This window comes from Lichenostomus cassidix, chromosome 4 (assembly GCF_008360975.1).
Source record: "Lichenostomus cassidix isolate B80296 chromosome 4, HeHo_3.0, whole genome shotgun sequence".
Lineage (NCBI taxonomy): Eukaryota > Metazoa > Chordata > Aves > Passeriformes > Meliphagidae > Lichenostomus > Lichenostomus cassidix.
In genome coordinates this window covers 56,763,075-56,777,276 of record NC_139484.1, presented here as the reverse complement: position 1 = coordinate 56,777,276, position 14,202 = coordinate 56,763,075, and the positions used below count along the sequence as shown (strand labels likewise).

The 14,202-nt window shown below is 44.2% G+C and overlaps 1 protein-coding gene across 1 annotated transcript in view; it reads right to left on the bottom strand.

The window, feature by feature from the left end:
- The window catches only part of ATRN (attractin), a 147,024-nt gene extending 133,044 nt beyond the window's left edge, over window positions 1-13,980 (bottom strand). Inside the window, exon 1 of the mRNA XM_085059314.1 lies at window positions 13,628-13,980. Coding sequence (XP_084915440.1) covers window positions 13,628-13,932 — 305 coding nt within the window. The 5' untranslated portion in view covers window positions 13,933-13,980. The remainder of the gene's footprint in view (window positions 1-13,627) is intronic.
- Window positions 13,981-14,202: the final 222 nt, after the last annotated feature.

The window sequence follows — 14,202 nt, the reverse complement described above, 5'->3', positions numbered from 1 at the left end:
ACAGTCAGCTTGGGAAAGGACTCAGCATCCTCCAAAAGCTTGCTATGGAAACAGTTCTCTAAAAGCATGTTTAGATTGGCAGGTAAGACTCTGATGGCATCAGTCTGACAGCGCCCAGCCTCCACCTGCAGGGCGGCAAAGCACCTCCTTGTATTCAATCAATTTGGCATCACACCTGTTAGCTACTTCATAAATCAGTCCAGTAATTCTATCCTATTTTAATTCACACAGAGAGGGAAGTGTGCTACACCCTTCTGAATTGAAACTTCAAAGAAAACACAGCAAATGAGTCAAGGTACAAACCATGACTGTGAAAAAGAAACAAAACCCAAAAAAATCCCAAACCAGACCAAGTGATGTACAGCAATTTCCCTTCCCCATTTTCAATCCTGTTTTGGCAATTTGCGGCCATGAGTTTGCTATGGATATCACTGGGTAGCAAAGGAAGCAGAGAAGATTGCTGTACTGGTTTTGGTTTTATCTCCACATGGAATCACACAATATCCTGATTTGGAGGGGACCTTCAAGTACCATTGAGTGCAACTCCTGGTTCTGCACAGGACACCCCAACAATCCCACCCTGTGCCTGACAGCATTGTCCAAATGCTCCTAGAGCTCTGGCAGCCTCGGGACCATGACCATTCCCTGGGGAGCCAGAGCAGTGCCCACCACCCTCTGGGGGAAGAACTCTTTCCTGATATCCACCTGAACTTCTCCTTACAAAGTTCCAGCTGTTTCCTTGGGTCCTATCCCTCGCCACAGACAGCAGAGATTGGAGCTGCCCCTCCAGAGCAGCTGCAGTTCCTGGTGGGTTCTGACCTCAGTCTCCTCTCCTGCAGGAACATTTCTGAAGAGGACCTGGAATAAGACTGCCGGCGGCATATTGCTACCATCTACCTTTAATCCAGAGTGCCCATTTCGAATGGACGTGTCCTGTGCAGTCTATGGGTTCCTCAAAAAGCAACTCTTAACAACATTTTATGCACATTTTTAGACCCTGAACTGGGTTTAATTTCAAAATCCCACACCTGAAAAGTTTGGGTTCAGTTTACTCTACGTGTCAGGGAGCATCTCAAACGCTATCAACACCAGCAATGTTTTAGATATTTTACTGTGTAATCAGTAAGACCTTCACTACCAAGATCAGCATGATACATAATATACTTCATATTACATATATGAAAACTACTTTGAACAACAGTTTCACACAGCTGACCGGTCCTCTTTCCTCCTTAGCTCTATTACTTAAACAGAATACTATATACTAAGGAATGTAAGTGACATGCACAATAATTACTTTGACTCCACACCTCAGTAATTGTAGAGCTTTACTTACACTAGAAATGTTTTACACATACTAGGTACAGAAGCAGCTGCCCAAAGAAAAACAACCCAAAAAGAAAATTTAGAAACTTACCATTCTTACTATTTTCCCTCCTCACAGAAGTTACAGCAACACACAACTCACTGGGGTCAGACTTTTCCAGAGTCTTTTTTTAAAGATCTGATAATGAACATGAACCACTTACAAAAAAAAAGCTTTATAAAACATCTCAAAGTCATTAAGTCATTAGAGGAGAACCTCTGTTGAAATGCAAGTCAGTCATGGTACAAAGAGAAAAAAGTATGTGCCTGTGTATATATTTTACCCCATTAAAATTATAGCTACCTGGCTTTATTTTTTTTTTTTAATTTAATTAGAAATTAAAAGGAAAGCCTCTTGCACTAAGTCACAATCCTGACCTGCTGTTAATCTTTAGCCCATCAACAGCCCAGCTTGTCAAAGGGTTTCCAACATGCAGTTTGACCATCCGGCATGGCACCTTTCAGCTGCCCTTATCACATGTTTATGTTAGAAACTGTCCACAATGCTTTCAAACCTCAAAACGGGTGTTTTTTCTTCTTCAGATATGACAGTTACCACAGAGATCATCCAGAGTGGTTTATCTCCTCCAGCATTGATGGGTAGTGGCCTTCATCCACCTACTTTCATATTTTCAGTGCAAATTTGCTTCTTCTGGTCACATCAGTCACAAAATCATTATGTTACAAGACACTGAGGAAATATCAATTTCAATTGTCTCTATAGAACCCAGTTAATTTCCCCAAACCTGAACAGAAAAATTTCCTTCAGTGAATGACAGAAGTTGACTTATTAGTTATTGAGCTTGCTACAGAAAAGCAAGGGGCCTTGATGCTTAGAGAGCCCCACAAAGCCTAGCCATGAAGGGCTCAGACTTCTGCAAATTTTTAAGTTTAAATCAGGAGGAAATGTATGAAAAATTCAAGTGCAAACAAAAATCACTGGACACCCATATGGTTGTCTTCTACAGAATTTCTTCTTCAAATTCACAGGTAAAAGCAAGGAGCCCTGTGGAAACAGGCTGAGAGAGTTGGGGTTGTTCAGCCTGGAGAAAGCTCCAGGAAGAACTTCCAGCACGTTCCACTACCTAAAATGGCTCCAAGAGAGCTGGAAAGGGACTTTGGACAAGGACACGGAGTGACAGGACAGGGGGGAATGGCATCCCACTGCCAGAGGGCAGGGCTAGATGGGATATTGGGAAAAAATCCTTCCCTGGGAGGGTGGGGAGACCCTGGCACAGGGTGCCCTGAGAAGCTGTGGCTGCCCCATCCCTACAAGTGTCCAAGGCCAGGCTGGATGGGGCTTGGAGTACCCTGGGGTAGTAGAAGTCCCTGCCCTTGGCAAAGGGTGGAACAGGATGGGCTTTAAGGTCCCTTCCAACCCAAACCATCCTGTGATTCCATGAACTAGATGTATGAAGTTACATCAATCTACAAGAAAACAGGAAAGATTTCCCTCCACGTTCCCTGGGACAATCTCCAGCCCAGCTATAGTGCCTGATCTCACCAGCACTGGTGAACCTCATGTAAAACCTGTCTTACCATAGGTCACTGCTTGAGGAACCCAGGTCTAGAATTCCATCGGGTGAGCTAATATACCCTCATGTCTGCAGTCATGTTTTAGTCTGACTTGCCTTGGGATGCTGGAAAATCAGTGGGATTTAGAGGCTGGAAATACAGGAAAAGATGTTTCCTCCAGCACCACGCCCTATCTAATGATCACACATCTTGCACTGAAAGCAAGGAAAGCTCAGGCACAGTCTGATGCCTCTGATGCCTCAACCAACTCTGATCTGATAACACAGTTTTCACATTGTGATTTTTTTGCCTTCAATACCACATGACTGAAGTGCTGAATTCCCATAAGTGCTGAATAGAGAAGTTAAGATCACATTTAAACTCCATCACTTTTAACACACAATATCCTTTTTCATCAGCCTCAGTGAAGACGATTTAGGCATATTTATAGTAACATTAACCACAGTTCTTCTGTAGGGCAGTATTATTCTCAGAATAGACAACTCAACACTGAATACTCTTCCAAACCTCCAAATTTTGATAGAGTCATCATCAGAACATCTTTAAAACATATAAATAATTTGCCCTAATTAACTGATAGGGAAACTGACCCAAGGGGATTAGATGATGAACTGTACTTCCATTTGATTCCTGAAGTCTGTGGTCATCTATTCTCAAGGGAACAGTAAAGTTGGAAGCTATAAAGTCATTTCAGCTTTTCCAAGTCAATCACACATTACTTTTTCTACCAGAAATCCAAATTTCATTCCTCTCACGTTTAAATATCAAACTTGCATAGAAATTGTTACTGTACCATTCACGTAAGGGAATTCTGCTGGTACTGATATTTGCCTGCTGTCCCAGAAATTCTTATCAGCTCAGGTACTGAGAAAAGCTGGAAATGATCCAGGAATTAGTGGTTTAACATGCTTTCAGTAGCTCTGAGTTTTCTTTGGGCTCACCATTCAAATTCAGATAAAACAAGTTAACAGCCTATCAGCAATATCCACAAGAAAACTTAAAATTCCAGCAATATTAGTATGGATGTTTCAGAAAAAACGTGCATAGGCGGGAAGTCAAGTCCTGGTTTTGACTCTGAACCACATCAACACCTCCTCAAAATGATTCATCCTCCAAAAGTTGAACGAGGGCATATTTAAACACCCATTACTACTCCCAAAATGAAAAACAGTGACTTTAAAGAGTCACTGCAACGTGTGCTTTTGAGAAAGACACCAACTGACCCAAATTTACAGAGCTGCCTGTTATGTGTTTCAATGTAATAAATCAATCCCTTAACAAAAGTGCACTAACACACTGTCAAACAAACAGGCAGCAATTATAAATAAATGCAGATGGAAATAGAGTTTATCTTATACAACAATAAATTTCAACTTCTTCAACAAAACTAAAAGCAACTCACCCTATAATTCTGCCTGTTCCTGATCTCCCCTTGAAAAAAGTTAAAATTAAAATCACCAGTGACCTCAAAACTAATTCTTTCCCACTATACTATTAGGAATTCATTACTTTGCTTCCAGCAAGCCAGTAACTTCGATGTATGTTCACAATTTGGATACAGCAGTATACATCTTTCTAGCAGCAGAAAAATCCTTAATAGAAAAGATTGCTGAAGTTTTCCCTGGGTTTTTGTTTTTTTCTTGTAGTACTGACCTGTCCAGTCAGCACTTCATTTCAACACTACTCTACAACTCAGGTCTTGCAAAGGCTGGAAATCTTTGTGGCATCACCTTTGCTGATTTCACACAAGATCAAAGTATGTAACAGGCAGACACTAGAGATCTAAGCTCTGAAATCTCTATAAAATTCAAGTGACACTCTCCACTGCAGATTAATGGGGGATTGACTGTGTAAATTAATCATTAAACAGGCAAGTGCACAACTCTGGCAGGAAACGTGCTGCACATTGCTGCAAAACCCGCCTTGAGAAGTTTATTTTAGAGGAACTCAAATTTGTTCTTGATCGCAACAAGCAATGAAATCTAAAAGTTGTGCTCAGAGTAAACCTGAATCATAGATTTTCCCTGGATAGGAAAATTACACTCAAAATATCTGGGAGCAGTGCCACGACACCAACATGTGGAACATGACCAGACTGTGGAAGGAACACAATAATGACACAAATACATAGAAACTGGGGGGGAAAAACACACTAAACCCATTCAACACACAGCTAATCCACCGCAGGAGTAATTTTTTCATTGCAATGACTGAAAACCAGCAGGGATGAAAACTAAACAGCTTTTAGTCACAAAGTAATTGAAGACATGGTTTTCCTTTCCTTTACCATGAAATAGTATTAAACCCAACCTAAATTTTCTGCATGTAAGAATAGCTCTCACCTTCTGTATTTGAGCTTATAAAAGGAGTTTACAAAATATGCTAATTCATCTGTGCCAAGATTCTCATTCTTAGTAGACAAGCACCACCTTGGAGACGGATATTAAATTTTCAAGCAATACAAACACTAACAAGAAAGTCTTCCAAAGAGCATTTTCCTAGCATGGCTTGCCTATTTTATTTCCTTTCAGCTTACAGAAACTAGCAAAGAAACAAAGAAGGTTTCTGAAAATCAGGAAATGGAGGGAAAAGGCAAATAATAGAAAATCTGGGATTTTCACAGCTGTGTTTGTACACTCTGTGTAAGTCTCTATAGAAAGCTGAGCAGCACTGTTTAATGGTAAAGGTCATTACAGATAATTTTCACCCCGAAGAGGATGTGTAATACCCTGTACCTACATGAAGCAACAACCCCCTATTTAAATTTTTGCAACATGCGCTGAGCACACCCAAGATGAGTTTGTGTACAGCAATGCTTTTACTTTTGCACCTATGGGCCCAGCAGGCATGGCAGGGAATCAAAGGTAGTTCACACATTGGAAAACCCTTGGCTGGAATGCCCAGACCACCTCTGTCAGCATGGTGTCCCCTAAACCAGCTTAATTCCACTTGTGCATTTTCAGGGAACTGAAAAACCATGAATCTGGCGATACTGCAAGAAACTTGTTTTACCAAATGAAGCCACAACCAGGACCAGGAATGTTATCCAGATCATGGGGTGTCTGAGAAGTACTTCTCACAATCTGCTCCGGAGATCAGCTCCCCCTCTTCAGCAGGAATATTGCTCAGCTCGTCAGTAAAACATTTAAATTCTTCTTCATCATGCAAGATGCACTAAGATGCTTATTATCAGCCCAAAGAGTCCGTTTTCTTTAAATTATTCTCCAAATACCCCACTACGCCAAAGTCCCAAATTTAGATTATCAGATTGCAACATGAAGCCTGTTCTGTATGCAATTAAGGGCTTTTAACAACGCTAATGATGTCCGCAGTAAGGACAGAGCCCTTACATTCAGAGTATCCCAAGCATTTCACATTCCACAAGCCCAAACTGTACTCGAAATCATCTGCATGCAGCACATCCACCAAAACCCCGGCAAGCAACCCTCTCCATCAAATAAATATTTATTTTAAGCAAAGGGAGGAAAAGTGATGGTCTCAAGTAGATCTAAAGGAATTCTGTGAGGATCAGCCAGAAACAAAGCAAGGGAACAAAAGCAGGAAACAAAAAGAAAACATCATTACTGCTCCAGTGTTTCGGTGACTAAATGAGTATTTCATTCAAAACCGTGCACAAAAGCAAATTATCATCTCTGTTCACTGCTGTAAAATTGATTACCAAATATTCCAGCCCTACTTCCAAGACGTTGCAGTGGTTCAATGGGCAGATGTGAGCACGTGGCTGTGGAAGAACAAAGTGCTGGCACAAAACTCCTGTAGTCCTTCTTACTGTGAATTGTTTTGGAGTAGCTCCCTCTGGCCCCACCCCAAACTACTTCACTTACAAAATCATATCATTCTCAACCCCATCTTCTGCCTGTTTTACTCTGTTTTTTCACTATGCTTTAAAAGATGTGATTTAAAAGCTCCTACTTGCTGGGAATATTTTGAGTGCAGGGAAAAAAGCAAAGCTCTAGCAGATCGAGTAGGTAATTCCAAGTGCTGCACTTAGAACTTCAAACTGGAAAAAAATTCTTCAAGGAAACTGTTCAAGAAAAGAACACCCAAGGGTATCTTAAATTAATACAGCAAGACAACAGCTTGGTCAGCAGCAGCATTATCTAAATAGAGGATTTTCAGCATGGATTTCATAGACATGCTAGGCACAGGAAGCTCAGGGTTTGAAATCTGATTGCTCACAAAAGCTTCAGAGGAACAAGCCGGGAAAGTCAAATCCATCACACACATTCCAAATATTATTTAACTTTATTAGGACACAGGATAAAATAATTGCTGGTCCTAGATTTTTTTTTTTTAATTAAAGTCTTTTTGGTGAAAATAATGCTAATATCAGTCACTTGTTGGTATTTCAATATAAGTTATTTACATAAAATGTAAATTGATGAAGATGGTAACAAACACCTGGCTGGACCTGAGCCTATTTCATTAGTTGCCAAGAGAGGCTGTGGCTGCCCCATTCCTGGAAGTGTTCAAGATCAGGCCGGACAGGGCTTGGAGCAACCTGGTCTAGTGGAAGGTGTCCCTGTCCATGGCAGGGAATCAGAATGAGAAGAGCTTTAAGGTTCCTTCCAACTCAAACCATTCTGTGATTATTTTGCATTGATAACAAAAGGAACAACTGAGACTGTGAAACACTGGAAAAATCTAGAGCAGTGTCAGACAACTGCTAAGGGACTCAGTCAGGTATTCCCTGACACAGAAACAGAGAATAAGACAGAAATGGTGACCACTGCAGATAAGGAGGTATTTGTAAGTCTGAGGCAGTGATATGTCCTTGGATTTGGCAGGCAGAGGAATGTTATCTTTTATCTGCTCTGTTCCAGGAGGTCCTAATGATCAGACATGCTCATCAGGAAGACAGGAACAGGACAGGACTTACTCCTCTCTCTCACAGGTTAAAACCATGAAGTGTTGAATAGCTGAAACAACTAAAGCTCCAACAGGGAAGGCACTGGATGTGTATGGAGCAGACATGATGGGGGGGATCCAGCATGAACTGCTTTGTCTGACTGCTCTGAATTTTCTACTACTGACTCCTTACTATAAAGCAGACTGAAAACAAGCAGAGAGCTTATTGCAAACCTTAACAAAACTGTAACTCAAATATTTCCGCTGGTTGTTTAGTGCAAGGCAAAAACTGCAGAACAACTCAGATATTTCAACAATATCAAATTATTTCACAGGTAAAATTCTGTCCTTAAAACAACCCTAGTAAAATATCAGATTGTCCAACAGAACAATGAGAGGAGCAATAACACAGAATTCAGATTAAGTATTAGCCATGAGTTTCTCAATTAATAGATTATTTAAATAGAATCATGGAATGGTTTGGGTGGGAAAGGACCTTAAAGACCATCTAGTTCCATCCTCCTACCATGGGCAGGGTCACCTTCCACTAGACCAGGTTGCTCCAAGCCACAAAATATATAATATTTATATATTATATACATGTATGGATAGACAGAAATATAAATATGCATTCCTAAAGATATCCATACGTACCTCCAAGAACTAAATTAAAGCATATAATTGTTCTTTTTTCTCAGTGTATTCATTAAAATTGATTATGTTTAAGTATTTCCTACTTGAATAACTTATTCTTTTGTACCAGTGCACAGCATTTGAGTGAGCCTTTCATTAAGCAGCATGGAAGAGAAAATCATTTTAAAGAACAATAATATCCTAATGAAAAGGGATCAGGCACAAATGCTGCCCCCAGATCTAATTTGAGCACTTTAACTGATTTGATTCAAATTGCCAACATCCTTGGATCTATTAAGCAGTTTCCTGACCTTCCTAAATCTTTAAACTGCCTCAGGTAGCTTTTTCAAGACAACAGTTTGTATATACGCTTTTGCCCAAAATTTCCTACTTATTTAACAAAGAGAACTATGATAGCTCTTTTCCAGCTCAAACTCTCTCAGGTTGCAATTTACACAAATATAGAGATAACATTCCTCTTCACTGTAATATTCTTTGGCCAAAGACATTGTATTACCACCAACTCCTTCATAACATTCGATCAGCAACACATAACTACTTCCATTACATTAATAAAAACCTAATCTAATTTTTTTTATTCTCCAACTGCCAGGTTGCACAGTTAAGTCCTGCTTAGCATTTGCCATCTCCCACCACAAAAAAAGTATGACCATGAAAGGAGCACCAGTGCCTTTATACACAAATTCCAGATTCCTGGAATCATTTGGTATTTCATTATATAGTCAAAATATTATTTTCAGCTACAGTCAAATATCAAATTGCCCATCAGTGAGCCTACCCACACAATCCATATACACTGACTGTTCAAGCAGTCAATCATTATCCTGAATTTGTTAATCTAACCCTTTACAATCTCAGGACAGCAACTCTGTGTGACCCAGAGGTCATTTCTTACCCTGTGCTTTACCTGCCTTGTCTGGTGAGGAGCAGCTGAGGTAGCTGGGGAGCTCAGCTTGGAAAAACAGAGGCTCACGGGGGATCTTCTCACTCTCTAAAACTTGCTGACAGGAGGGTGCAGCCAGGGACAGTCAGGCTCTACTCCCAGGGAACAAGGGACAGGGCAAGAGGAAATGGCCTCAAGCTGCACCCATAGCAGGGTGGTTAGACTGGATATTGGGGAAAATGTCCTCATGGAATAATCGGTCAGGCACTGGAACAGGCTGCCCAGGGAAGTGGCTGAGTTCCCATCCCTGGAAGTGTTCAAATAACATGTGGTTGTGGTTAGTGGTGGTCTTGGCAGTGCTGGGGGAGCAGTTGGACTCGATGATCTTAGAGAGCTTTTCCAACCATAATTCCTTCTGCTAATCAGGCAGCTGGCTGACAACTCAGTTTAGGCAGGACAAGAGGTTGTGTCACTGAGCTGCAGATAGTGCTTTGAAGAGTCTGTTTTCCAAGTCTGCAGCATCATTTTGGTTGTACAATACTCAATGCTGCCAATTTCACTCTCAAATTTGGAGCTCCCAAGCTCCCACTGCTCCAAATGTTATCTCAGGATGCTGCTGCAGCTCTGTAGCTGGGGAATTTCTCATCCCTTCTAGCAGAAGCTCCTCTCCTGCCCAGATCATGGCAGCTCGAAGCCCACAGCAGCCTCCAGCCAGCCCAGAGCCTGCTGGAGGCTTGCACTGAAATAGAAGACACAAGCGCAACATCGGGCACATTCTGTATTTTCTATTTCAGCCCCTGTTAACACCAAGATGTTTATCTTCGAACAACTGAAGTGGCTGATTCCACATCTTAAACAAAAGTCACCTGAAGTCCTTCCTAAGTCACCCTTCTACCTCTAAAGAGCACCACTGATCTGTGGTGTGTTATTTATACATCTAACTGCAGTCAAAACAAACAGCTTTCACAAGGAAAAAGTGAAATGGAATACTAGCAGATTGCAACTCGATGCCACAATGTTCATCCTTCACTATGAACACAAGAAGATGTGAGAGATTAATAAGTTAGTGAAGCACAAGGTGTATCTTTACAATGTAATGAAAATAGTCAAAGCCACAAATATAGTCATCATATATATCTAGATAAGACAGGACGATTAACATGCCAAATTTAATTACATCTCTCAGTCCAGCAGTAAAGCACATGGAATATGCCACACTTAGAAAATAATTTTCACCTGCCCCTCTACTTCCCATTTGCACCTTCAGCATCTAATAACACATCAAGTTCTTTAAAGCCAAACTCTTGACAACCATGAACCAAAAAAAATACTCCTGCAGAGCCATTTCTGACAGGAGACAGAGCAAACTCAAGGCATGTGAAAGAAGGTACATGACTGCAAAACTCTGAACATTGCTTGTTTGCACTTCTCAGAGCTCCAAGTTTAAAAACATTACTAGAAACTTCAACTCCTTAATAAACTAATAAACAGTCAAATAAACCATCTATAGAGAAAAACATGTTTTATATTTTCAGGTAAAATTTTAGACTGGAATTACATGTGAGAAAGAAACAGGAAGTTTTATGAAAACAGGTAAGAGGATAGAAAAAATATGTTCTATTAGCAGTGAATATATACCAATTCTTTCTTTTTACTCAGCATCACCATTCAGAAAAGAAGCCTCTCAAATCCAGTCCCCATAAAATGACAAGCATCCTAAGTTTTTCCAAGAAAGTAACAGGTAGGAGGCTATTTCATAAAGCTCTGTCCCAATTAAAAGAAATTTTTTATCATGACAGTGGCCAAAAGACATTAAAAAGGCAGATTTGGACTTCCAGGGCTTGCCTAGCCTAGAATCATTTCTATATAAAACCCCTTTAAAACTGGCTGCAACACACACTCATCTACAGACTGTCAATAAATATGAATTTAAAAATTAACATATTTTTCTTCCATGAGTTCAGGTTATGCAGGCCTTCTCCCAAATCCATAGGGAACATCACTGAAGGGTGCTTGGTACTTTCAGTAGCTCCCAAAAAAAGCAGTCGCTGCCTAGGATAATCATCCTTTTCTCATTTCCTTCTTTTCCAGGAATCAGCCCTGCCCAGGGAATTCACCTAATGCATGCAGACACACACACTGGCTCTCTCACTGCCACAGCTGACGAATCCAAGGCAGGTAACCATCTTACAGAAACCCTTGCCATAACAGAGAAGCCAGGGAGCATTCCCAGCCTATTCCCACGAAGATTTCCATTTTCTCATCCTGTGGGATAAGACTTCAGACACACAACCCAACTGAGTAACCCAACACAGAAAGAACTGGCCCCAGCACTGCAGAAATGCACTTTCCATCATCATATAGCCCAAAAACCACTGTCCTGTGCAGACACCCCTCTTTCCCACACACGCACATTTGCACATGGCCTGGACCAGTGCAGAGCCAGGGGGTTCCATCCCCCTGCCCAGAGCCTCCCTTTAGCTTTTTTTCTCAAAAAAAAAAAAATTACTCTGAAGCAGCAGGACTCTCCCAACACCCTCTGTCCCATTCAATCCCCTCTTGCTGCCCAGTCTTGTCTCCGCACAAACCCAAGAGCTTCTTTCTACCAGGCTCCTATTCCCACTGTCCCTCCCCACGAGCCAGCAGCATTTCAGCATCAAAAGCTGAGCCTCCCAAATGCCAGCTACTCCCATCAGGATACTGCTTCTCTCCCCTGCACATATCTCCTCTGAAATCACCTTTAACCAAAACCAGCACCTGCTGAGCTGCCAAGAGGAGCTTCCTTAACCCCCCAAACACCTCTAGAGTCTCCACCCAGCCCTAACACCCACTTGCACACCCTTCCCCTCCAACCTGTTCTCGGTCTGATCTAGTCCCATCTCCACACTAGTCCTTCTCCCCCACCCAGGAACTGGCCCTACACCCACGCAGTCCTCCTCTGTCCACATGCTTATTACTGCTGCCATCCACTTCCAACTCCAGCCACATCCACGCACAAACCCAGCCCTCATTCACCCACCATCCTTAGACTTCCATTTATACAGCCCCCAAACCTAACCCTGCTGCCAAAAGTATATTCCCCTACCCACTCCCCTCTGGTCTTAATTTCTGTCGAGACCTACTGAAACTTAAACTCAACATTTTCCTGGCTCAGCAATGCATCACACCCAGACCTCCACTGACCCAGTGCCCTACAACCACATCCCTGCTCCTACACAGCCCCTTAGAGTCACAACTGATCCCCAGTGACCCCTCTGCAACCCCAGCTAACCAACACCAAAAATTCAGCCCCTTCAGAGGTGCCTCCCTGCAGTACAAACATCATGTACTCACCAACTGGGGCACTCAACGTCCATATCTCATTGCTCCCAGACCTTCCTCATGCAACTCCAACCACTCACCTCCTCTGTGGACCTCCAGACCTGGCATTCCACACTGTCACCGATGCTCCTATCACCCGGTCACCCCTCAAGCCTGTACCTGCACATCCACTTGTCCCTCTGCACCCAAATCCCTTCTGTCTCCCTGCCTGGCTCCTGCCCATCCCTTTACACCCACATCCCACTGAGTCAGCCCCATGCTCACATCCTCACTGCCCTGAGACTCAACCAGGGACACCCCAACCCCTATTGCCTGTCCCCTCAACATGCTCCTATCCTGCACTAATTCCTGCATCCTTACTGTCAGCTGAACCTGTCCCTCACCTTTACCATCACCTGGACCTGTCCCTCACCTTTACCATCACCTGAGTGTCCCTCACCACCCGCTTGACCTGTCACTCACCTTTACCGTCAACTCGATCCGCCTCTCACCTTTAACCTCACCCAGTCCCGCCCCTCACCTTTACTGTCACCTGGCCCTTCCCCTCGCACCACGACTCTCCTACCCTCACACTCGTCCCTGGACCCCCTCAACCTCCCACCCTGTCTGAGTGCACAAACCTGCTTCTCGTACACGTTTCCCTATCTCCCGCAACTGCTCTTTTGAGCACCCTGACCGGGGCCACCGAGCCACTGTTGTGTCCCCTCCTTTCCCCCTCGCCCTGTCCCTCACCCCACCCCGGATGTGTTTGCCTCATTCCCCTCCGTACTCCAAACCAGCCCGACCCCCATACTCCCAACCAACCCCTCGCTCCGAACCAGCCTTTCACTCCCTAAGCCAAACCAGCCCCTCACCCCTGAACCAGCCTTTCACCCCCGTGCCCCAAACCAGACCCAAAGCCCCCTACTGCACCTAGCCCCGAGCCAGCCCCGAAGCAGCCCCTCGACCCCCGTCCCCTCGCCGGGACACGTCCCCGCCCCCCGTCCCGCGGGGTCTCACCTGAAGCGCCCCCCGCAGTGCTGGCACTGGTCGCCCACCCAGCCAGGCTGGCACTCGCACTGCCCGGTGCCCGGCTGGCACCGCCCGCCGTTGGCGCACGGCTTGTCGCATTCCTTGGACACCGCCACCTCCTCGCCGGCGGCGGCGGCGGGGCCCAGCACCAACAGCAGCAGCAGCGCCAGCAGCGGCGGCGGCGGCGGCGCCGGTGACCTCCCGCCCCGCCTGCCCGGTCCCCGCCGCGCCATCTGCGGCCGCTGCCGGGTCGGAGCGGGGCGGGCGGGGGGCGGCGGCACAACGCGGACCATCGGCCGCCGCGGGGCCTCCGCCGATCCCGCTACGGTGGCCGCGAGTGGGGGGGGAACCGGGGGGGCGGGACCAGTGACGTCACCCCGCGGCCATGGCGGCGGGAGGGGGCGGATCGGGGAATCACGGAGTCACAGGATGGTTCCACTGATTACAGTGCCTGGTTTAGACAGCGTGCAAGCCATTCTCGGTTAGATCCTCCGGCTGCACAACTCCTCACTTAGGGGTGACCTTCTCATCTCAGCAAGTTTAACAAGCAGAGTTTAAAGCAC